At 40.6% G+C, this 22,073-nt stretch overlaps 3 protein-coding genes across 5 annotated transcripts; 1 reads left to right on the top strand and 2 right to left on the bottom strand.

The window, feature by feature from the left end:
- Positions 1 to 3,760, bottom strand: vps28 (VPS28 subunit of ESCRT-I). 2 transcript variants are annotated; one of them, XM_076105958.1, is made up of 10 exons: positions 3,695 to 3,760; positions 2,866 to 2,929; positions 2,712 to 2,740; positions 2,495 to 2,532; positions 2,291 to 2,380; positions 2,075 to 2,180; positions 1,843 to 1,944; positions 1,398 to 1,451; positions 1,227 to 1,318; positions 1 to 1,139 (listed from the first exon to the last, which is right to left on the bottom strand). In XM_076105958.1, the coding sequence occupies exons 2-10, from the start codon at positions 2,903 to 2,905 to the stop codon at positions 1,019 to 1,021; spliced, it is 672 nt and encodes a 223-aa protein (XP_075962073.1). In that variant the 5' UTR covers positions 2,906 to 2,929; positions 3,695 to 3,760; the 3' UTR covers positions 1 to 1,018. The 2 variants fall into 2 exon arrangements, with proteins under 2 accessions (XP_075962073.1, XP_075962074.1); XM_076105959.1 differs by lacking the exon at positions 3,695 to 3,760 and having other exon boundaries at positions 2,866 to 3,677.
- Positions 3,761 to 4,356: 596 nt separating this feature from the next.
- Positions 4,357 to 6,482, top strand: aunip (aurora kinase A and ninein interacting protein). The gene is made up of 3 exons (XM_076106137.1): positions 4,357 to 4,449; positions 4,667 to 4,823; positions 4,998 to 6,482. The coding sequence occupies exons 1-3, from the start codon at positions 4,357 to 4,359 to the stop codon at positions 5,966 to 5,968; spliced, it is 1,221 nt and encodes a 406-aa protein (XP_075962252.1). The 3' UTR covers positions 5,969 to 6,482.
- Positions 6,483 to 6,666: 184 nt separating this feature from the next.
- On the bottom strand, positions 6,667 to 20,403 carry cap2 (cyclase associated actin cytoskeleton regulatory protein 2). 2 transcript variants are annotated; one of them, XM_076106135.1, is made up of 12 exons: positions 20,286 to 20,403; positions 20,083 to 20,183; positions 18,499 to 18,576; positions 13,065 to 13,208; positions 12,267 to 12,352; positions 11,551 to 11,656; positions 8,456 to 8,636; positions 8,098 to 8,261; positions 7,864 to 7,987; positions 7,695 to 7,777; positions 7,428 to 7,568; positions 6,667 to 7,294 (listed from the first exon to the last, which is right to left on the bottom strand). In XM_076106135.1, the coding sequence occupies exons 1-12, from the start codon at positions 20,401 to 20,403 to the stop codon at positions 7,211 to 7,213; spliced, it is 1,410 nt and encodes a 469-aa protein (XP_075962250.1). In that variant the 3' UTR covers positions 6,667 to 7,210. The 2 variants fall into 2 exon arrangements, with proteins under 2 accessions (XP_075962250.1, XP_075962251.1); XM_076106136.1 differs by lacking the exon at positions 18,499 to 18,576.
- Between the last annotated feature and the right edge of the window lie 1,670 nt (positions 20,404 to 22,073).

Here is a 22,073-nt window from a genome sequence, read left to right as displayed (position 1 = left end):
TGAAGTTGGAGGTAGATTTTTCATCTTTATTTCTAAAAAGTTACATGCTCATTTAAAAATCAAAACTATTATTTACAATGATAAATCTTAACTAATATGCTCCCCCTGATGGTGTTTAAGGGTTGAAACATATTTAGCAAGAGGAGGGGGGGTGCTCACCTCACTTTTACCCACATCATGTGACCAAAGCCTCACTCAAGGAAAGATGGATTAGGTGTGTTAACAGAAAACAGGGCTAGCAAATGTACACAAATAATTCCTTCCACCAAAGTTTCAATATAATTATTCATTTGAAGTGCAGTTTAATCTTAAAGTTCAAACAATTATTTCAGCTGCATTGATTTTCCATGAACTATGTCAGCTTCTTTTACTCTATCGACAAAAACCATTGCAGGATCCTGCAGTAAAAACGTGATAGAATAACTAAATGTTATACAGAGCGGAATTTGCTAATCTGAGATTAGAATAGAATTAGGGTACCAAAAAGAAGGAAAATATATATATATTTCTTTCAAATAATACAAAGGCCTTGGCTGTTGCAACCTTTTCTTTGTCCAATATAATTGTATCACACCTCTTTGTTGTGCACTGCAAAACCTAAGTATAAAATTAGACTTTTTTTGATATTACAGTACAAAGTTATAAGTAAACCGTTTTGTCCAGGGCAGAATAAACAGCCAATGTTAAAAGATTTATCACACAAGCTTATCTAGAAAAGAGGTCAATGGAGCGTCTCACATCACAGGGCGACCCTGGTGGGCAAAGCTGCGGGCGGCATGATGTACCAGACACAGTGGAGTATACAAGGCGGTGAAGTTTAAATAGTTAACAACATGAATAAAGGACATGCCAATCAAATGACAGGAAAGGATTGGGTCGATATGAGACAGAAAACCTGTACAGATATAAATCCACTCCCTACCAGCAACCCAAAGGAGAAAGTAGAGTGTTCCTTTTTTAACAGAATAGATATTAGAGTCAGAATTTCAGACAGACGGATCAATGTTGGACAAATGCTTCAGGAGGAATGGAGGAAGCGGTTGAAGGCATTGTAGGCAGACTCAAGATCAAACAGCATCTGGCGCACCTGGTTATCGTCCAACTCGTCTGAGGCCGACATGCTGCTGAGGGTGGTCAACCTGGTGGGAAAAAATGAAAATCAAGATAGATAACAGTTATGGCAAACAATATAAACACTGTTAACTGGGTGGTCCAGTGTAACTCACCAGAGGCTGACTTTGTCCTTAGCCTCTGAGTCTGGAGGCATGTTGCTCATTCTGTTCATGGTTTCCATCAACTCCCTCAGGTCTGGCTGGATCTGGACCAACAGAGAAGAACCAGTTAAGCAATTGTTTTAAGTCTGTCTATGGTTTAAGTTTGACCCATTTTATATTTACCTCATCCATGGCCCTGATCTCCAGTCTCAGCTTGTCCATCACAGTGATGAAGAGCTGAAAGAAAAAGTGACGAACAATGAGACAGTGCTCACACAATCATTACGACTTCCTCAATCACCAACAAGAAATATATTATTGTTTTACAGTAGGCAACACAAGCAGGGCACACAGTCTTTGCCATAATCACACGGACCGCTGATTTTATTAGTTTGTCAGATTTTATGAGTTATAAAAGTTGGCAGCTGGCAACACCCATTCACTTTCTTCAATGACTGACCACAGGATGAGTCTAATCAAGTGAAAGCACTTCAACCACTTAGTGCTTTAACTGAACACACTAAATCATTTTGTAAAAAAATGACGGCCTTTTATTCTGGCAAACGCCCAGAACAAGCCTCCTGTTTGCGCTGACTGTTTAATGTGTTGGAGCGGAAAGAGGACGTACAGAAACTATGTCTGCAATGCAGCGGTTCAGGTTCCCTTTGTCATCCTTGATGGTGATTGGTCGATCCTCCTTAATCCTTTCCATGGCTAGTGGGCAGTCGAGCTAGAGAACAAAATGACAAGAGTGGCGTCCTTAACAAGAAAAACTCTAACTGGTAGAACAACTTAATTGCCCATTTGTGAACAAAGTCAAATGGGTCATAAAATCATCTTTGCTCTAAATGAGAACTCACTCTGTATTTCCTGCAGAAGTCGTCGATGGAGCCCACATCGGAGCCCTGCACCTGTTTGAAAGCAGCCTTATACTGAACCAACAGCCTGGAACAGGAAGCGGTGTACCTGAAACAGACAACTCCTGCACATTAATTACAAATATACAACCAAAGTCAGAGGAGGAATTTTTGTTAGTCTTTTAAACGAAAAGAAAATGTAACTCAAGTATAACTCACTCATTCGGTGTGACGCAGTCTTTGATGTAAGCCTTCTCCAGGGCCTGAAGGGTCTTCACAACAGCAAACAACTCTGCCATGTTGTCATACCTTCAGAAAAAAGGGTTAATAATGAGGTGTTACAACACTAACCACATTATGAATGCCGGGGTTCCTCTGTGTTCATATTAGGCTAGTAATTGGTAATATATATCACACACTTACTTCTCTCGTTCTCTTGCATTCTTGTATAATTTCACCTCCTGAAAAGACATGATTTGTGTTGAAGGGCTTTACAATAGCTAACAAGAACAATATCACATATTTCTGATTGAAATGACCAGGTAATTGTAATTGCATTACTGAGTGTGTTTCTTTAGGTTTTATTACAAATCCTGTTTTCTAAGACTTAATTTAAGCACAACATTTTTTTTCCATTTACCTCATATAACTCGGGCTTATTGGCCGGAGCTGTGGGAATAAAAAAACAATGACATGCTTTGAGTGACATTAACTATAATTGACTGTTGAAAGGAGGATAATTGAACAGTTTAAATACCTAATTTGTATACATTAGATTTATTCAAAAGGCTTACCTCCTCCCACACCTCCTGTAACTGGAATCCCATGGAACATGATCCTGATGTATCCAAACTTAATCTGAAAAATATTTAAGTTACAATGTATCTAATTACTGACTGATAGTTACGACCAAGCAAAATATGCTCTTCTTTTTGGTATTATGGATGTGTGTTGATACATCAGGGGAGGTGTAAGCCCTGCAAGTTAACACAGTATGTGGCAAATTTCGTGGTTTGGGTGCGAGCTGTTTTTTTTTTTTTTTTTTTTTTCTTTCCTGACAACTGAGCCAATACCATAACGTAAACAGTACCTGGACTGTCGTACAACATCACATCAGAGTAAATTGTAACGTTACACACAAAAACATTTTTTAAACGCAACAACACAATACGTTACGGTATTTATTCAATCCTACGAAAGAACAAGGAAATAATGTAAGAGATTTGTTAACGAAATGTAATACTTTTAGGCCTTAGCGTTATTTATACATATGAAATGCAATGCTCTGACAATCATTTTAAGACCCCGCGGCTACCATGCTACAGAAGTTGAAAGATTCAAAATCGTACAATGTAAACGAAGAAGTTGCTGATTCACGGAGAATTAGACAAAACCATTCAGCTGAAGAAAGCCTATAATTTGTTGTTTTGCCGAACCAGCTAGCCCGAAGTTAGCTGTCGATGCTAGCTCTTCAGCACTTCCTGTATGATTTATTATAACTGGTCCATACAGGTAGCTGTTTGTGAACACTAACATTTGTATTAGTGACCGTTATTGTACAACACTCGCAGAATTATTCAATATAATTGTTTAATAAACGAAATTAAAAGACATTCTACTTACTCTTGGGCAAACAGCTGTGACGTCTATGTAAACACACCCTCCCGTGAGGACCCGTAGACGTCACAATATTAGGTGTCCATTGAGCCTCACTAAATATAAATAGAATTTAGATTAATACTAGCATATCAACATAAGTAACGTTAGTTTATTACTAGGCTATGTATATCACTTATTTTAAGGAGTTGTTAGGAGTAAAGAATGGATTTCAAGGCTTAATCACATCATTTTCACTCAGGCAAACGTCAGTGGGAGCCCGTTGTCGAGGCGCCAGACTCAAACGGTATTGAGGGAAAATTACTGAACAAAAAGGTAGATTAAAAGAGTTTAAGGAACCGCAAAGGAAAGCTGAAACATTAAGGTAAAATCCGACGAGGCCAGTTCAAATATGATATGATGATTTGCGTTGAATGGAGAATCTAAGTAAGACTGGGATTATTAAACGTTAAATTATCCGTTGGTGAAGTTGTCTAACTGGTCAACACCAGTCGCGTAATTTAGATTATGGAAGAATTGTGGTGTGAATTAGCGTTAGATAAAGATGAGGAACGTAATATTGCCTGTGATAAATTATGCAGCGGACGTATATCAAAAATCTTTGTTATCCTACGCACAAATACAATTTTGTATTTCATGTATTACAGATCTGTCCCTCACTCTCCACTATGAAGACCTCCAAACCAGCTCTGCAGACCTCTGCTCAAGAGGAATGTGGAGTTTGGCTTGATACTGTGCAACTGAAAGGAAAAGCCAAACAGGTAAATGTGGAAACTAGTTAGCTAAACTAACACAATTATGGCTAATCAATAAAGCAGTGAATGAACACATTTAATAACTTGTTCACAGCAGATGTTAATAACACACTACCACTTCCAGTATATCATCTTAACAGTAGCCATTTCCTCAGTTTTTGCACTTTGTGTCTTAGTAGGATTGCATTTTAACCTGCATGTCTTCTGATTTTTTTATTTTTAGAAACGGTACGCTCCTCCCATTTCTAAACTGCTGAATCCCTTCGCTGGAGGCGGAGGATACTGTTTGGCTGTAGCACTCAATTTCACCCAGACCAAAATGGAGATGCCAAAGACCAAACAGAGCTCTATATCAACCTTTTTCACACCTCAGGGCAGAGGTATGTTGCAAAACTCTGCTAAGACATTTTCTTAGGATGAGTACCATATTTCGCTGCATCAGTCAGAAGCTGATAAAGCTGCAGTAAACCATTGACTTGCTGAATGTATACATTGAAACAACCATTTGTTTTTGTGTTAACATAATGCTTTTTTCTTGAACCTTCTGCCTAAAGTTCTCAATAAGATGTCTACTTCTGAAGTGCCAAACATGGATCCAGTGCAGCCTTCTTCATCATCATCTTCCTCGGCCACACACGCCTTAACTGCACCCTCGCCTGTAGTATCGGGGACAAAACGAAGACTTGAAATGTTTGACTTGTATAACTCTGAGCCTGGAGTGAATCATGAGTGGGAAAGGGAAAATGTGACTGAGCCTGAAGCAGCACTGTGGGAGCAGCAGGCAGCAGAAGAGCAATATGAGGAGCTAAATCCACCACGGAGGAAGAGGAGGTTCATTGCAGCCTCCTTATTGCCAGGTGACAGTCAGCCAGTTCCACAGGCGTGGAGTCAGGACCCACTGTTCACCTTTAGCCAATATTCTGACGGTGTGAAGGACGTTAGCGACTCTGAGCCAGCCTTCCTGGACAGTCTACGAAGTGAGGACGCCTTTGGTATTCAGATTAATGTGGAAGGTGGAACCTCGACTCAAAAATCCTTCAAACATTTTCCTTCTTCTCAAGAGAAAGAAAACAGCAAGTTGTTGTCCTTTAAGTCGCCAAGAAAGCACTCAACTCTCTCTCACGTTGAACCTCTTTCAGATCGTAAATGTACAGAGCCAAAAACCAGATCACCTCGAAAACATGTTCCCTTGTGCATGTTGAAAAGCGCCGATGAAGAGGAGAGCCTTGAGTCACAGTTCAAGTGGACCAAACCGAGCAGCTCTCCTCTAAAGAAAACGGCAGCGAAGCTGTGCTGCAGAGAGGTCGATGAGGACAGTCTGGCCATGTTGTTCACACAGGACTCTGAAGGCTTCCGGGTGATAGCGCACAGAGGTCTGCAAGCTAGGAGTCCACTCAAAGACAAGAGCAACATAAGCTCTGTGACGGTGCGAACGGGTGCTTATAAATCTCTTGTGGAGCAAGATGAGGAAGACGAGATGCTCTTTACTCAAGACTCTCAGGGGAATATGGTCATCAAACACTGAAAGGAGACTTTGAAACTCTTGTGTTGATATACTCGTCTCATCCGTGCAGCCAGAGTTTGAAATCAGTTATAAACTGAAATTTCTTGTTTGATTTTTTTAGCTACTTTCAAACTGAAAATATTGTAATTATTTCTGTGACTGTCTTACCTACCTTTCTTCATCTCTAAATCTTTTATATTTTCCTGGATGTTGAAGTCTTTCTCTGTTTTCCATGTAAGACTTTGCTATTTTTTGTTTTGTTTTGGTCTCTTTGATGCTGATGTCTTGCCAGGTGCAGCTCTCTTTTGCAAAAAAACTCTAACAAACAAGAACAGAGGGTTTTGATTTTATTTGAAAAATGATACACAATTACATCAATTTGCTTTAATGTTAATTAAAAGTTTTGAAAAGCATTAGTGGTGTATACTGTCTTATGTATCTTATGCTGGTGCCATGTGCTACATCTTAGTACAAAGTAATACTACAAAGGAGACTAGGAAGTGTGAAAGTTACTACTACCGTCAAAGGTGTACAAATGCAGTGCTCGTCACATGATTTCTAAGCATTCTCAGAAATAACTAAGTATTTAGTTCATTATTTCACGTTGAATTAATAACTTCTACAGAATCTGACATTGTAACATTCGTCTGACCTGATTGGTTTTACAATACAAACACTAGCAAGACTGACATCTGCTGTTAATGCAAAATATAGTGAGCAGTGTTGCATAATCTTCATTTACTAAGTGCAACAGTAATAATACATTTTATTTGTACAGTGCTTTGAAGACACTTTACATGATACTACATGACTAGTGACTACCATGCCCTCTACACATTTAAAGAGATATCTAAGATACACTTCATTAGATAGAAAATATACCAAGTAGTCCTACTCTTAACTCTTATTTTTGTCTGCCTGGCCACTGAATGTATGTGCATGTTATGTAATCTTTAGCCTTTTCTGTAAAATGTTTTACTGCTGTGGTCTAAATGGTGCTTCTGCTCTCATACGGTAAATCTTGATAGAGTACAGTCATAACAATGTTGATGTGTTTTGTAGAGAGGGACAATCAACCTACTCACTGGTTATTCATAATCAACAGTTTCAAAGCGCTAGTGAGACATGAAGTCACAAATACAGGAACAACAGGTGGACCAAAAGTTAGTTTGTCGCATTAATCCCTTTTATGTCTCGGACAGAGATTATTCAAAAATAAAGAAAATCAATGATAAGCCGGTGGTAATGAAGACGAAGAGTCAATCAGCCTGCGATTTCAGTCGGCTCTGTCACCAGCTTGGAGCCGTCCCAAACGGTCTTGAACTGCTCCGGTACTGGAAACTCCCTCTGTAGAATAACCAAGAAGGTAACTGTGAACGCAACTGTGGAACAAGAACTACACACATGAAAGACTCAGGAAAAACACTGGACAAATGCAGTGCTCCTGATCCCTCCTTGTCCCTGATCTCAAGACACTCACATATTCCTCATCTTGTGGTACCAGGATGTTCATCGCAGAGCTCTTGGCACTGACGATGTCACAGTTGAGGGAGTCCTTGCTGAGGTAGACCTGGCAGCCCTCCGTCGTGTTGATGGAAATGGTGGGAACTGTTCCCAACACCTACAGACAGACATCTTGCAATTACTGATGTGAAAAACAACTGATTCTAATGATATTCAAACAGAGTTTAGAATCTCAATTTGAGAGTCCTTTGAAGCCAATGTATTCTGTAAATGTTTTTCTCACCTGTAACTGAATTCCCTTGGAGTTGATGATCTCCACAATCCCAACAACATTCTCAAAAACCAAACCCATCTTCTTGCAGTTGTCTGGAGAGAGTCAATACAGATTAAGATCATAATCAGAAATTATGAATTTAATCAAAAAATGTTCAGTCTGTTTTCAGAGTGCTCACCTATGATGATGGAGTTAATTTTGCCCTTAATCTGCAGGGTGGAGTTGTTACAGCCGAAGACGTAGACCACTTGTTTGAGCTCCGTCTCCTCAATCATCAGGTCGTGTTTCTGCTCAAAGTTCTCCTGCAACCACAAGGGTACAGATTCAATAATACAGGATTTACCACCAGATGGAAATATAGTATCTTACTTTGGGAATAATCCCTCAAAGAGAAAGTAAACATTTCACATACCACCCTCCATTTCTTCCCCTCAAGCTCCAGCAGAGGGTTTTTTTTCTGGACTGCTGCCCTGGGAGAGTTCACAGTCCCTGGGGACTTTGTTTTGGTCGGTGTTGCTTGCGAACGCAGATTGGAGTTCTTATGGGTCTTCTTGCCATCCGATACATGCTTCAGACCTATAGATGGAAAACATGAGGAGAAATGATGTATGCACATGCAGGGATGTAATAGAAAAACATTCAACAGTTCCACTACATTTTCTGTAATTAATTTAATTAAATTAAATATCAGGGCATGATCTCTGTGTCATTACTGGTAGCTACAGTACGTCATTTGCACATGCATATTGTATAACCTTCATTCAACCCACCTTTAGTAATGTCCATGCCCTGGTTGAGCTGGGCAAAGAGTGCTGAGTGTTGGGCCACTGCACTGCCCGCCTGAGGCTGGGAGTCATCATCAGTGAAGACCGGCGGTGGGCCGGGGGGAGGAGGAGGAGGAGGACAGGACGGAGCACTGGGGGGGTCAAAGAGAGGAGGAGCGATGGGGCCCTGGAGGGTGGAAAAAGGCAAATGTTAGATAGCAGCATTGCCTTTTTGCTTTGTGAGCTTTAAATGCGAGAAAACAGCAGTTTATTTTGGAGATAACAGCTGTAGTAACATATCTCTCCAGCAGGGGGAGTACTGCACAAGAAATATCACCAAGCTTGTCTTTTTACCAGTCGACCATGGTGTGTAGGTGATTGTGCTCTGCATACATGAAGATGAGAAAAAAAAAACACTTTTCATCTTTAGTGAGATACTTTGATAATGGGGAAGCACTTTTATTTCCCTTGAAGCAGCTTTAAGGTTGTTACTGTCTCTGTCTGTCAGTACCCCATTTATATATTTTGTACCAGCTTGTTACAGCTCTTTATTGAAGCTATATGATGTTTTCACTGGGTTAAATATTCAAACCCATGACTATTCAGCAAATGGAAATATTCTAGACATCTAGTGCAATATTTTATAAACATTTCCCAAAAGAAATCTACTGGAAATGTTTGGCCTCTTTGGAAACGTTGGGATATCAGCTGCTAGAATATAAAATAAAGTCCTGTAGCTTTGAAACATGTCGCTGGCTGAGCAGTGTCAGTTTGTAATTAGACTAATCGGGACCTATAATCAGTGCTCTGGTCATCTTCAGTCCACCTCGATGTGTCTACAATGAATAGCAGCATTGGTTTAACTAATGCTGCGTACGTATAAGCTGTGTACAGTGAAAGTGCACAGCCACCTATCGACTACTACAGTGAAGAGACGCACACACACACACACACATTCACACACAGTCTGAAGACCTTGCACAGCTGCCAGAGACCGACACACACACACACACACACACCTATCACAGCAGTTCAACTGTCAATTTATGCGTTTCTGAGTACAGCTGAGACTACGTGCCCTTTGACACGAGGCACATGTGTCGTGAATATCATTGCTGAACAATGCTGAGCTGTTACACTAAACAACTCAGCGCATACCACTGGATTAGAAGCAGCATGGGTGTGTTCATGCATGGCTGTAAAACCATCTGACTGCTTCTTTGTGTTCGCGGCTGCTTGTGTGTTTGTGTGTGTACGGGTGTACACAAACACGTTTGTCTGAGGCAGAGGAGAACTTTGCATTTCTTGTTTGAGGGCATTTCTGTCCTTTTTTTAGATTTTGAGGGGTGTTTGGTCACAATTAATCAATTAACAGAAAATGAATTGGTAACTATTTTGATAATCGATTCATCATTTAAGTCATTTTTCAAGCTAAAATGCTTAACCTTAACCTTGGGATTTGTAGTGAAGTTGTGATGGAAATGTTCACTGTTTTAAGGCATTCTATATTGAGAAAAGACTGTCAGATTAATAAGATAATAATAATTAAGATTTTGTGTTACTTTTCGGTCAAAAAACACCCACGTTTCCTCATCCAGAATGTACTTAACTGATTCCTTTTTGCCATAGGCCTGATCTGAAGCATATAAACTAACTAAAATTGGCAGTGTGTGTGTGTTTGTGTGTGTGTGTGTGTGTGTGTAAAGCCACCTCCATACACCAGCCTGTGCATGTCAGAGTGTAAGCGTGTCACTAAACCCTTATCTGAGCAGCAGATGACGGCTGTGTTAAAGGGGGACCAGCCCTGCAGTTTAAGTTACGGCGCAGACTGTGTGTGTACACAGTCTCTTTGTCGGGCTTCGTCTGTGAAGAAAACCTCCATTCAAGTAAACCCTGAGGACCACCTGTTAGTACCATACACTCCCGTCGTTGTACGTACACACACACCCGAGTCTCTCACACACACTTCAGCTCTGTCGTTTGACAGCAGGGACAACAGCTGACACACGAACAGCCTCTGCAAGCTCTCAAGTTTCTGCATGTAGAAAACACACATGCATGCACAGCTGTTGAGCATTAGCTTCACCAGAGGTTTTAACCTAATCGTTTGTTTGACGTTAAAGGAGCAGTTTAACATGGTAAATATGAAGCTACAGCTTGCAGCCAGTTAGCCTAATGTAGCTTAGCATAAAGAATTAAAACAGGGGGAAACAGTTAAAATACACCAGGGTTTCAGGAAGTTGCTGTTCCAGGCCAAGAACTTATAGTCACTTATTGGGTCCAGGTGGAAAAATAACAAAGTCACCCTTTAAGTTTTTGTGCAAATTAACTAAATGAGATGCAATGTGTTACTACCTTTCGATGTAGCCATGCTAGCTGTTTCTAATCTTTATGCTAGGCTAAATTAAGCTAACTGTCTCCTGACTATAGCTCCATATTTACCGTACAGACACACAGACACAAAACTGGTATTAGTCTCCTTATCTAGAATAGAATAGAAATATACTTTATTCATCCCCAAGGGGAAATTTGTCTGTGTCGATCTAACTCTCGACTAGAGCAAAATCAAAATCAAATCAAATAAAAGTGAATAAGTGAATTTCTCAAAATGCTAAATTGTTTCTTTAAGAGGGAAATTGCACCACGGCTTTCCCTGACTGAATAAAGATGAGAAACACTTCCAGCTAACAAGGACAAAAAAGGTCAAGTGTGTGTGGAAGGATTTGGTTTCGGGCCATAACAATCTCTGGGATCTAGTGAGCGTGAGTGCAGAGGAGTCCCAAAGCTGACATCCATAAACAGAAGTGTGTGTGGGAGTGACAGAGGTTTTGGGAGCTCTATGGAGCCCCGCAGGGTGCAGCTACTGGAGAGAAGCTCATTCATTCATTCATGCTCTCTGCAGTGGTTTATGTAACCGGCTGCTCCATAACTAAAAATGGAAGTGTACGCAAATAGCAGGAGTTAATTTGAGCTCTGATATAAAAATATCAAGGCCTGCAAATGGAAACTAGATGAAATAATAAACAAGTTGTTACAGGAGTAATGCATTGTTTATAGGCAAGTGTATTGTTAGCTTTTAGAGGAGAAGTAGCTGTACTCACACTCTTGCTCCACACCAGTCCTGTAGTGTGGTGCTGTTTGATGAAGGACTGCATCTCGGTCCAGATTGAAAGGTAAGAATGCACCCAGTCTACATGACGCCTGTCGCTGGGAAGGTTGGTGAGAGATGTGATGGTCAGATGAAAACAGAAAGGAAGATGGGGTAAGCAGTAAGGTAGGATGGAGCAGAGTGAGGGAGTGCAAAAGGAGGGGATGTGAGGATGGATTGAAGCAGAAGGCCATGAAAGATGTAAAGAAAGGAAATCATGTAAAATTAAGCATTTCACTGATGAACTTTCTGAGATAGAAGTCGTTTATTAAAGTCATACAAATTTAATCCAATGCATCTTTCAGGAATATTGCATATTGTGCTATTTGGTAAAAGAATATCCCACAATGCAACAGGATATGAAAGGTAACAAAATAAACTCCTGCAGCCTAGTTCTTTTTGGAGTCAGTGTGATTGATGCTGCTTTTTAATTGCTTTGCTAATATTGCAATACTTTCAAAAGGATGCATAGTTAATGTTCACTGTGATGGATTACACACGTCTGCATGTTCACTTTCATACTGTGCAGAAACTATTGAAATCAATGGCTGCCTGGGATTGACAAGAAATTAGAGGAATCTGAATCTCTAGATCAAAATTGCAGTAAAGTAAAGTATTTATGCTCCGTAGTAAATGGGCTAAAACATCACTGCTATGGTTTTGACTTACGTTTCCTTGTAGTCCTTCAGCACTCTGTTGGTGTAGAAGGTGGCAGCATCGTTCATCTCCTTCACATACGGAACCGGCTTCTGATTCTGAGAGGCATGAAAATTCATTAGAAAACACTTACCTCACTGTCATTGTGGCGGTGGCAGTGTGAGGTCAAAACTTTCTTATACAGACTTCTGAGAAAGTATCTGACTATCAGCAGCATTTGTCTTCATTTGAGAGCAAAAAGCAGAAGAGCTCATAGTGACAGTCACATAGTGATGTTTGATTAGACCTGTGTGGAAAAGTGCCCTCCTGACAGCAACGAACACTGACCAGAGCCTGCTCCAGAGGCTTTTTCTTAAGTACTCAAGTGGAAAAGCTTTGATCTAAATCCAAATTATATTTATCCCTAAACTCAGAAAAATGTATTTTGTTATGATGAGAAACAGAGACTGATGAGAGGACAGAGGAACAAATACTGGATTTCAAACATGGAAGGCTGTGTTTATTTATACTAATCTGTCTAAATGCAACATTATTATAGATTTTATGTATTTAATATGACGGCGTAATTGCAATTAAAGGAGCCGTATTTAACATTTTGAACATGAATAGAGACGCAAACAACTATTCATTATGTAAAGACATAGTGGATTAATGTCTACCTGAGCAGAGAAGTTAAGAGTTTCCTTTGGTGAGTTTGTTTCATCCATTTATATACATGTGTCTATGTGCTTCTCATCTTCTTACATGTGTTTTCCTGTAGATATCTGTGTGTTTGTGTGCATAAGTGTGTGTCTTTGCACTCTTCCTTACCACAGCCACCCAGCCTAGAGCGGGGATGCTCTCACTGACCGCTGACAGGTGGTTGAAGAGGCTGCTGCCGCGGTTTCGTTCGCGGAAGCTCTGGATCTCATGGATGTGATCCGAAATCGGCTTCAGCAGGTCGTGCAGCTCCGTCTGCAGAAGAAGAATAAGGGAGTTATTAGAATAGGTGAGCAGAAGGATGCAGGAGAAAATGTCTGTGTGAGAGGAGTATGCAAGATGAAAGAGCGAGGTTGAGTGGTAGGATATTGGGACTTCTAAACAACATATTGGATTTAAATCAAATTACAAAAAGCCCCAAGAGCTAGAAAACTGTCTTTAACAAAACATGACAGCCTCTTTCTTCCTCAACATATTTTAGATGCTTTAGTTTTTACAACCCCAATGTTGTTTCCCCAACCCTCCATACCCAGCCTGGTCTCGTTGCCAGTCAGTAATTCGTGAACTAGGCTACAGGACAGTAACTCATTTTATTAGCCAGAGCTTTTTTCCATTGGATCTTCCAGATCTCAGCAACAGTATAGCCCGTCTCCCAGCCCTCCGCTCCCCTCCCCATCGCTTCATTCCTGAAACATTCCTCGGTTCATGGGGAGATCCCTCTGGCCTTGTAAGGCATACTGCTCCTCCAGTGTTTACAGTTTACCTATCACACATGCACCCGCACACATATATTCAGGAACACAATGTTTCCTTTGGGGAATTGCTGCTACAGCTTTCTTGTTCTGATCTCCAGTGAACTGGCTGCTATGTGAAACATTTACTGTTAATGAGCTGTGACAAAAATGTTTCTTTATTGAGATGAGAAGCTGCAGAACACTGCTCTGTTATTGAAGTAGCTGATTTATGACATGCATCAAGATAAGCCAGTGTATTTGCTTTAATAACATCAGTTTATATAGGCAACCTGATGTATGGTAAAGTATCTCTAGCTGTATAGTGTGTGGTTTATTCCACAGCCCGCAGTTCATTTGTGTGTGAAAGTGAGTGTATTTAAACATATCTGTTTTAATTCAAGTGTATTTTTTATATATGAAAATACAGCTCCTATGCTTGCGTGCAAAGGAGCAATAAAAACAGAAGTAGATGTTCTCCTTTTTTCCCAACGAATTCTTCCTCCAATGAGTTGCACATGATCTCCATAAGCTGAGACGCTCCTTTCTCTGCTCCTCCGGCTGCTTTTATTCTCACTAAATCCAGCTAATATCTGTGTGCGAGGAGCTTTAAAGCAATATATCCTCCCTCTCCAAAGCAGCTACCATACTTGTGTACTGGGTTTACTGAGTAGGAATGGATGGTGAGGGTGATTTGAGGTAACATTATTCTGCAGATTATTCAAATTAAATCAATTGATTCAATGTTTTGTCTCTAAAATGTTCAAAAACCATGAAAAATGCCCATCGTGAATTTCCAAGGTCTTTAAATTTCTGACCTATAACCTCGAAATATTCAGTTCACAACAAAAAAAGAATCAAATCTGCACATTTGAGAAGCTGGAATCAGCACGTATGACAACTAATTGTTAATACAAATAGCTGCAGATTCAACTAACAGTAAATCAACTGATATTTTCAGCTCTACTATTTCTGTGGAAATGAATAAAGAGCAAGGGCACATTCTCTGGCAGCTGCTAGCGTCCATTATAGCCGTCTGTCCCTTTCTACGTCGCACAACAACAAAGTCATCACGGCTTCCACTGAAAGTATGACTTGTACTCTGTGAGTCAGTGGACTTCCCCTCACTCAATCAGGCTGTGCAGTGAGAAGAGACACACATGTATTAGCTGTATTCCCAAGTGCACTGTAACCTGAAAATGTTCTGGCAGATATACTGTACATGCTGGTATCAAGTGTAAACAGGAATCAATTTTTCATGTATGTTTTCCCTTCAGCAATTTGCCAGTTCAGGACAAGCTATGATTTCTTCAAATCTTCTACCACAGCTAGTGTGGGAACAAAAACTGCATCATTCCTAAGCACAGATAGATCTACATTGGTCTTACATAGACAAACACATATTACTTTACACTAAGATAAGCTAAGCTAATTGTATGATGGCCAGTAGCCAACCTAGCTTAGCATAAATACTTGAAACAATGGGAAACAGCTGGCCTGGCCACCAGCACTTCTAAAGCTCACTAACTAACATGTTGTATTTCATGTGTTTAGTCCATTCAAGTGTTTTTTTCTTGCTGGGAGCAGAATAGCTAACCTTTGGGAAGAGCTAGCTTCATGAAGCGGTTAGCTTAGCACAAAGGCAGGAGAACTTAATTCAATCAAAGACTGAACTAAAGCGGCTCGTTCGAACTAGTTTACACGGTCAATAATCTCTGGACTAAGATTAACACAATGACTTGAATCCTAATTCCCACTGTGCCCCAAAAGTAAACGTTTCTAAATGCAAATGTAGGCCTCCATATGACGACGTGGATAAGAAGTCAACTGAGGCAGAGATACAGACAGAAAGGGAATGAGCCGAATAAAAGGTTTAAAAACGTCGGCTCACATTATTGGATGGGCAGTGTGTTACAAAAGCACAGCGTCCGAGCCTTGACTTCCTATACAAGCAGTGGATCAAAGGTGCAGAGTGGACGGCGACAATGGGAGAACAACTGTAACTGTGAAAGTCTACAGTGTGTCTGAACTGCCAGACACACAAAGCTAACAGGCCAATTTGAGGTCAGATGAGAGAGACGCTTACTTTCTTTCACTCTAACTTTCTTTTTCTCACACCCACACTCACGCACACACACACACACACACACACACACACACACGCACACACACACACACACACACACACACACACACACACACACACACACACACACACACCCACAGCCACACGCAGGCTCAAATATAGAACATGCCCATAAAAAGTCAGAGAGCACAGCAGGGGCTGCGCTGCAGAGAATGGCCAGAAGTCTGTTATCTGTGTATGTGTGTGTGTGTGTGTGTGTGTGTGTGTAAAGAGGGAGGACACTGGTTACACACATTTTGTCCTCATATGCCTGATCTGCATTGCGGACTACAGATACAGATGAATGAGTGAGGTCGACAAATGTGTGTTTGTGTTTGTTTGTGAAGGTTTTTCAGGACAGGGTTTGTACTGATGGTAGTTGGCTTGTGTGTGTGTGTGTGTGTGTGTGTGTGTGTGAGTGTGTGTGCATTGAAGGGTTTATGGGTCATGTTGACTGTGAATAGAGAACTGAGCCTCAGCACCACTAGCCTCAGCTTGGCATTGAGCTTTCTCATAGAGCATTTCTTTAAACATGCTTTTTAGAGAATCTTAGACATGACACTGGGTTTATACATCCATATTCTGAGCTTAACTGGTATTTTTGACTGTACTGGTGAGTAAAATTTGTAAAGAGAGAACATTTTTTGTTGCTAGCATTAGTATTTAACAACTTCCCATGAGGATTTCACAGTGCTACTGGGACCAGTGGCTAAAAAGTCAAACAAACTAGAACGCCTCACGTCAACTAATGCCTGTCTTCCAACCTAATTAACCCTAAATTTAAAGGATATAGTGATATTTTGTCAATGCACATTATTTCTAACCCTCACACGACCAACACATTCATATAACCATCTTGAGTTGTCTAATTATATGAACGCTCGCAAGTCGTAAACAAGGTCTTCTCCATCGCTACCTTCCATCCCACACGACATGAACACGGCATAAGATTGCTAAAAATGCTATAAAATTGATTAGCTCTTTTATCTTGGATTATGAGATTCTCAGTTTTGACTATACAGTACAGTCATATTACCAGATGCCAGAGCTGTTTTAAGTCTTTTGGGGAAAGTTTTCCAGCAAGCTACCAGTCAAGCTACATGTTTTTCAGTTTGTATTGCTGATAAACCTGAATATTGACAATTAAAATCATATGACATCTAAATATTTTGCTGTTAAACCAGTTCTTAGTGTTTTTTATGGTTTTTCTTTTACAGCTAAGACCTTTCAATGCATACACATAGGCCTACTAATAAAATATTAAAGGGCCGTCTTGCACGGTGTTCATTATGTTTTTCATTGTTTCAGGATTTACAAAGGTATGTGAAAAGGACTTGAATGTTTTTTGTTTTTAAGTCTCAAGTTAAATTTTTTAGTACTAATCTCGTCTACACTTAGCATCTGCTCTGCTAGATGCTAATCTCGATTAGAAGATGGACAGAAAACCCTAGTATGTGTTTGAAACATTCAAAAAGAGATGAAAGAAGCGCTCTACGATAATTACATACTTGGAAAGAGGACAAGACTTCTGTTTCATCTCTTTTTCTGTGTTTATTTGGCCACCAGTAATGCAGAAGTTCATCTCTCCTTCCCTTATATCGCTCTCCTCCCCTCTCTTGGGTCAGTCCCTCTCTCTCTCTGTAAAACACTCACTCCTTCCTCGTTTGCATTTCTGACAATCACTGAATGCTCTTTTCACAGCCTCTTGACCAATGACCTGACAGATAGGGAATAATCACTTCCTGGTGGGCTCTGCCAGCCGTGTAACACACAACACACACACTCACACACACACACACACACACACACACACACACACACACACACACACACACACAGACACACAACACAAACAGAAGGCCAATGGGATGATATCATATCAGCTCTCTCTCTCACACACACACACACACATTTCTCCCACCCCCCCTTTCTCTATACGTGATCATGTCGGGAATGTGTTGTATTGGCGTTTTCTTAGTCAAAGAGCAGCATAATCCCTCTGTGAACAGCCCGGCCTGGGGAACGCAAGAGGGGAGGACACAGACCGACACACCGCTCCGAGATACAGTTCATTTTCTATGTCAGATGTGAAAGGTTTGATGCAGTTTGTTACTGAATCTTGTGAGCATCACCTGCTGCAGTTAACTGAGAGCTAGCAGCAGCTAAGCATCATGATGGTATCGAGTCACATTTAAATGATTACTCATCATTTCCACCAGGTTCAGTTGGGTTCTAATAAAACTAATACTGTTAATGACATGAAGGTTGGCACACATGATTTCTGTTGCTAATAATAAACCATTAATTCCCCTTTTTAACTGTTGTTTGCCATGCAGTAAAAGTGGTTTTGATTTAGTTTACAGTGGTAAAACTTTTAGTTTTACAGTAAAGCATATCTCAGGGATGAAGGGGAAAGTGTCAGAAATAACTGGCACATTGGCATATATTTCTAGAGTAATGGTTTCAATAATTTTATTTATCATGAATTAGGTAATCAAAGGTCGAACATTCTGATATTATCCTGACAGAATAAGTTAGAGTAGTTGAGTGCACATTGACATAACCTCTGTGGGATTGATGCTGGATGCCACAGGATCAATACAATTTAAATACAACACACTGGAATCACAGCTTCCGTTAATTCACCAGTGACCACACACAGCTGTCACACCATTTCAGCATGTTGTACCTGTGCAGGTTTCTGGTGCGTGGCGGCGATCTTGAGAAAAGTTCTCTGATTCTGCAGGGCGTTGTTAACCATGTCCGCCTGTCGATCATAAAGAACCAAAGTAAGACAGGTTAGGATACGGTTAGGGTTAAAATACATGGAATGTAACAAGCGGCATGTAACTATATTGTGTATACTAGTATAGAAAATGTTACAGTGCAATGAAAAAAAGGTTTGCAAGTCTTTCATTCTCTTGTGTTTACGTTTTTTGTTTTCTCACGACTAAAATCTAGGCAGACAATCAATCTGTCTTAGGCATGAAAAGAAAATTTTGTAACACACACACAGAGTCTGGGTTTGTCCCAACCAGCTGTGTCCTGTGTGTGTTTGAGACCTCCAGTCGCGGGCCAAGGGAACCACCAAGGAGGCTTTGTCCATAAAAGGAGCTCTGCAAACTTCAAGAAACTACCTCTGGCTCTCGCTCACACACTCCCCCTCCTTCTCATCCCGTTCAGTGATGTGACATTGAGATAGAGATCTTCTATCAAAGTACGGAGGAACAAATACAAGCATTCTTTTTTTTACATTTAGCTGTGATTTCTCTCTTCCTGCCTTTACTCTTCTGTTCTGGATTTATTCAAAGGACATAACGCTGCTACTATTGCCAACTGGGTGACAACACAACACACTCACAGTCCTAGTGGGAGTACAGGTCATTACCAAATAGGAAAAGGTGGTCCACTAGCGTTTTGATAAATTAAAGTATGGTCAAAGTTCAGTCATACTCCCATCCTTTGTAGAAGACAGGAAACCTTGGATCACGGCCCTCCCATACACAAACATCACTATCCTGCAGCTTTCCAGTGCCACACATATGTAAGCTGGGTCTAAAGCAGGACAATCCATGTTGGTTCATACATTTAATAAAAGTTAGCACAGGCAGACTGCACTAGTTGCTCCACTGGTATCTGTGCTCCCTTTGGAGAGGATCTCAGCTCATTCCTGTGAGCAATCCGCCTTTATATTGAAGTGCAAGACACATGTACAGCAGATTTTCAAGTAATTTACACAGCAAAACATTTCAAACTGAGGGCACCATCTGGAGTTACATTTGGAGTTAAACAGATACTTCAGAAATGAATACTGCTCTTCCATTAAGTTGGGGGACTTTTAGGGGATGGATCTGTGCCACTTTAAAAAATGATTAACAGTTGCTTTTGCCCACAGTAAACTGACAAACCTGTACTGATTGTTAGGATAGCAGCTGGTAACATCTGTCTCCCACAGCTGCTGCAGATCATGCCTGTGTGTGCATGGGCAGGTGTCTTATTCATCATCGTCATCCAACATTTGTGTGGAACGGTGGGACTTTACACTCTGAATAGTCACTCTGTATCAAGGGTGTATATTTAGTTTCAGAAGTGGGTATAAAATATTATATATATATATATATATATATATTGTATTTCTATCTTTCCGACAAAGAGTGCTGTCCTTTTCTACATTTTGATTAACTCCTCTCTTCTCTCATCTGGATTTTGGCAGCTGAACAGTAAGACGACAGTGTTTAGAGAGACTTCAGTGACTGAATCAAACACAACTTACATGTTTCTCCACCTCACTTCCGATGGTGCGGCTGTAGTTCAGGTACTCCGACAACGGACCTCTCAGTAGGTCGTCAAAGGCCTCCACACACTGAGACAAACCTGGAGAAACACAGAGAGCTCTTAGTTGAGCTTTCCCTTCAGTTTATCAGGTGCCTGTTTAACGTGTTGCTAGCATTGAGTATTGCTGAGGCACAGACTTGCCTCCATCGATGCCATTGACACAGTTCCCATTGGCCATGCCGCTGGATGCCTGCATCGGGACGGACATCTTCTCCAGGCGAGTCACAGCTTGCTCCAGCCGCTCTATTAAACCTTCCATGGTGACAAACCTAGAAACAAAAGACTGGTTTCTTAAGCTGGGACCTTTCTAATCTTAGGTATTTGTTTTGAGATACAGTGCGTTGTTTCACTTTATTGATGGCAGAAGAAAAGTGTTTTCTTGAGAGATCAGCACTGGTTCCTGAGCAGAGGATCACTATAGAGGACCGAATCACTGCTCAACTTTCCCACGCTGTGGCTCCCTGTTTTCAAAAAGCTGGCACATGTCAGTGCAGAGAGAAACTAAACGTGGCCAATGCGGTGGGGTTTATATGAACACTGTCTCTGTTCGAGCTGTCTGGCTCTCTGCCACAGTCACAACCAATGCCATGAACACATGAACGTATCACACAATTGGATTAAGAAGGAACAGAGACTGGAGTCAGGCAGAGAGGAAAGACAGAGAATTGAGTGCAGTGGAATAAATAAAGAAAAGTTGAAGAAAATACCTATCTTTAAGTAGAAGCAACATGTGTTCTGTTTCGAATGAAAAAAATTTAATTAAATGAAGAATTTAATAATATATACAGACAATAATATACAACCACAGACTTGTGAAATAATCCCATTACGTTTATTAAACAGAGTTTATTAATTGCAAGTTATCTTAATTCAGTTCCAGTTTTTACTGTCGTGTTTGTCTTGGTTGACAGACAAAGACTTTCTGGTCAAAAGTGGCATTATTATAAACTGAAAGAATTTTGAAAAATATTAGAATGAATAAAACTGACTTCAATAAATTATGTGGGAATAAAGGAGGATGAAAAAATATGTCTAAATAATGAGTTTAATGGAGGAATTGGAATGGGTAATCTCTATTTCTTCATTTAATATTGAATGCCATAAATGTCCCAGACATTCAACATACATGATTATATGGACTGTACCCAAACTCAGCTGATATGTGCAGACAGTATTGCCAAGCTCAACTCACTGTTGTGAGATGAACGAACCTCCAGCTGTAATCGAAGGCCACTGAAACAAGGCACAGACCCCATCGTATCTCTTTCCTTCACACTGACCAGCCATATGCCTCACAATGAGGCAATGCAGGCGATTAGTCAACAGAGCGGAATTCAATCCAGCAACCCTACGCAAACTACTGCTAGGTAACACGCACTTCCTAATCTGACACCTGCTACCTTCCTCTCAAACAAACAATCCGACGGTGTGAGTTGTAATCTGTTTTAGTCGCTTCACAAATGATCCATACAAACACCAGGAGGCTCTTTGCGTCACATTAATGTGGCAGCTAGACTGCATAGTTTTCCCTGTCTGTAATCTTTGCAAATGATAGTCTTGTAATTATGTGCTATGAGCATTAAACATCGTCCTGATGGGCGTCATCGAGTCATCTCTGTGGAGAAACCTCTCAGCCGTGCCAGATGACAGTCGCAGGACTCAGCTGCTATTTCTGCCCTCTGGGTCACAACGGTCTGAAACCTGGAGAGCTCAATGTAGGCGTATCACGTGCAACAAGTCAGATATGAAGCAACATCTGCTCCAAGACATTTGCTTGGATCGAGGGGGGTCAGGTTGTCCTCTTGAGTTTGAGCAGGGATAAACGTAGCTATAAAGTATTCACATTTTTGGAACCCTTTTTAGGCCATCTACACAAGTATTAGAGTTAGTCTTGTTGTTTAAACATGTGCAAAACAAAAAGAAAAACAT

The sequence above is a fragment of the Anarhichas minor genome, unplaced genomic scaffold (assembly GCF_050575085.1).
Source record: "Anarhichas minor isolate MPS153535 unplaced genomic scaffold, ASM5057508v1 ptg000033l, whole genome shotgun sequence".
Lineage (NCBI taxonomy): Eukaryota > Metazoa > Chordata > Actinopteri > Perciformes > Anarhichadidae > Anarhichas > Anarhichas minor.
This window is presented reverse-complemented; position numbering and strand designations above follow the sequence as displayed.

Coding starts and splice junctions, on each gene's coding strand:
- vps28 (XM_076105958.1), bottom strand. CDS start 2,905: ATGTTCCATGGGATTCCAGTTACAGGAGGTGTGGGAGGAG. Junction 2,533..2,711: donor ATAAGCCCGAGTTATATGAG/GTAAATGGAAAA, acceptor ATGTCTTTTCAG/GAGGTGAAATTATACAAGAA. Junction 1,319..1,397: donor AGATCAGGGCCATGGATGAG/GTAAATATAAAA, acceptor CTGTTGGTCCAG/ATCCAGCCAGACCTGAGGGA.
- aunip (XM_076106137.1), top strand. CDS start 4,357: ATGAAGACCTCCAAACCAGCTCTGCAGACCTCTGCTCAAGAGGAATGT. Junction 4,450..4,666: donor TGAAAGGAAAAGCCAAACAG/GTAAATGTGGAA, acceptor TTTTATTTTTAG/AAACGGTACGCTCCTCCCAT. Junction 4,824..4,997: donor TTTCACACCTCAGGGCAGAG/GTATGTTGCAAA, acceptor TTCTGCCTAAAG/TTCTCAATAAGATGTCTACT.
- cap2 (XM_076106135.1), bottom strand. CDS start 20,403: ATGGAAGGTTTAATAGAGCGGCTGGAGCAAGCTGTGACTCGCCTGGAG. Junction 11,657..12,266: donor CTGAAGGACTACAAGGAAAC/GTAAGTCAAAAC, acceptor CAACCTTCCCAG/CGACAGGCGTCATGTAGACT. Junction 8,637..11,550: donor GACTGGTGTGGAGCAAGAGT/GTGAGTACAGCT, acceptor TCCACCCTCCAG/GGCCCCATCGCTCCTCCTCT.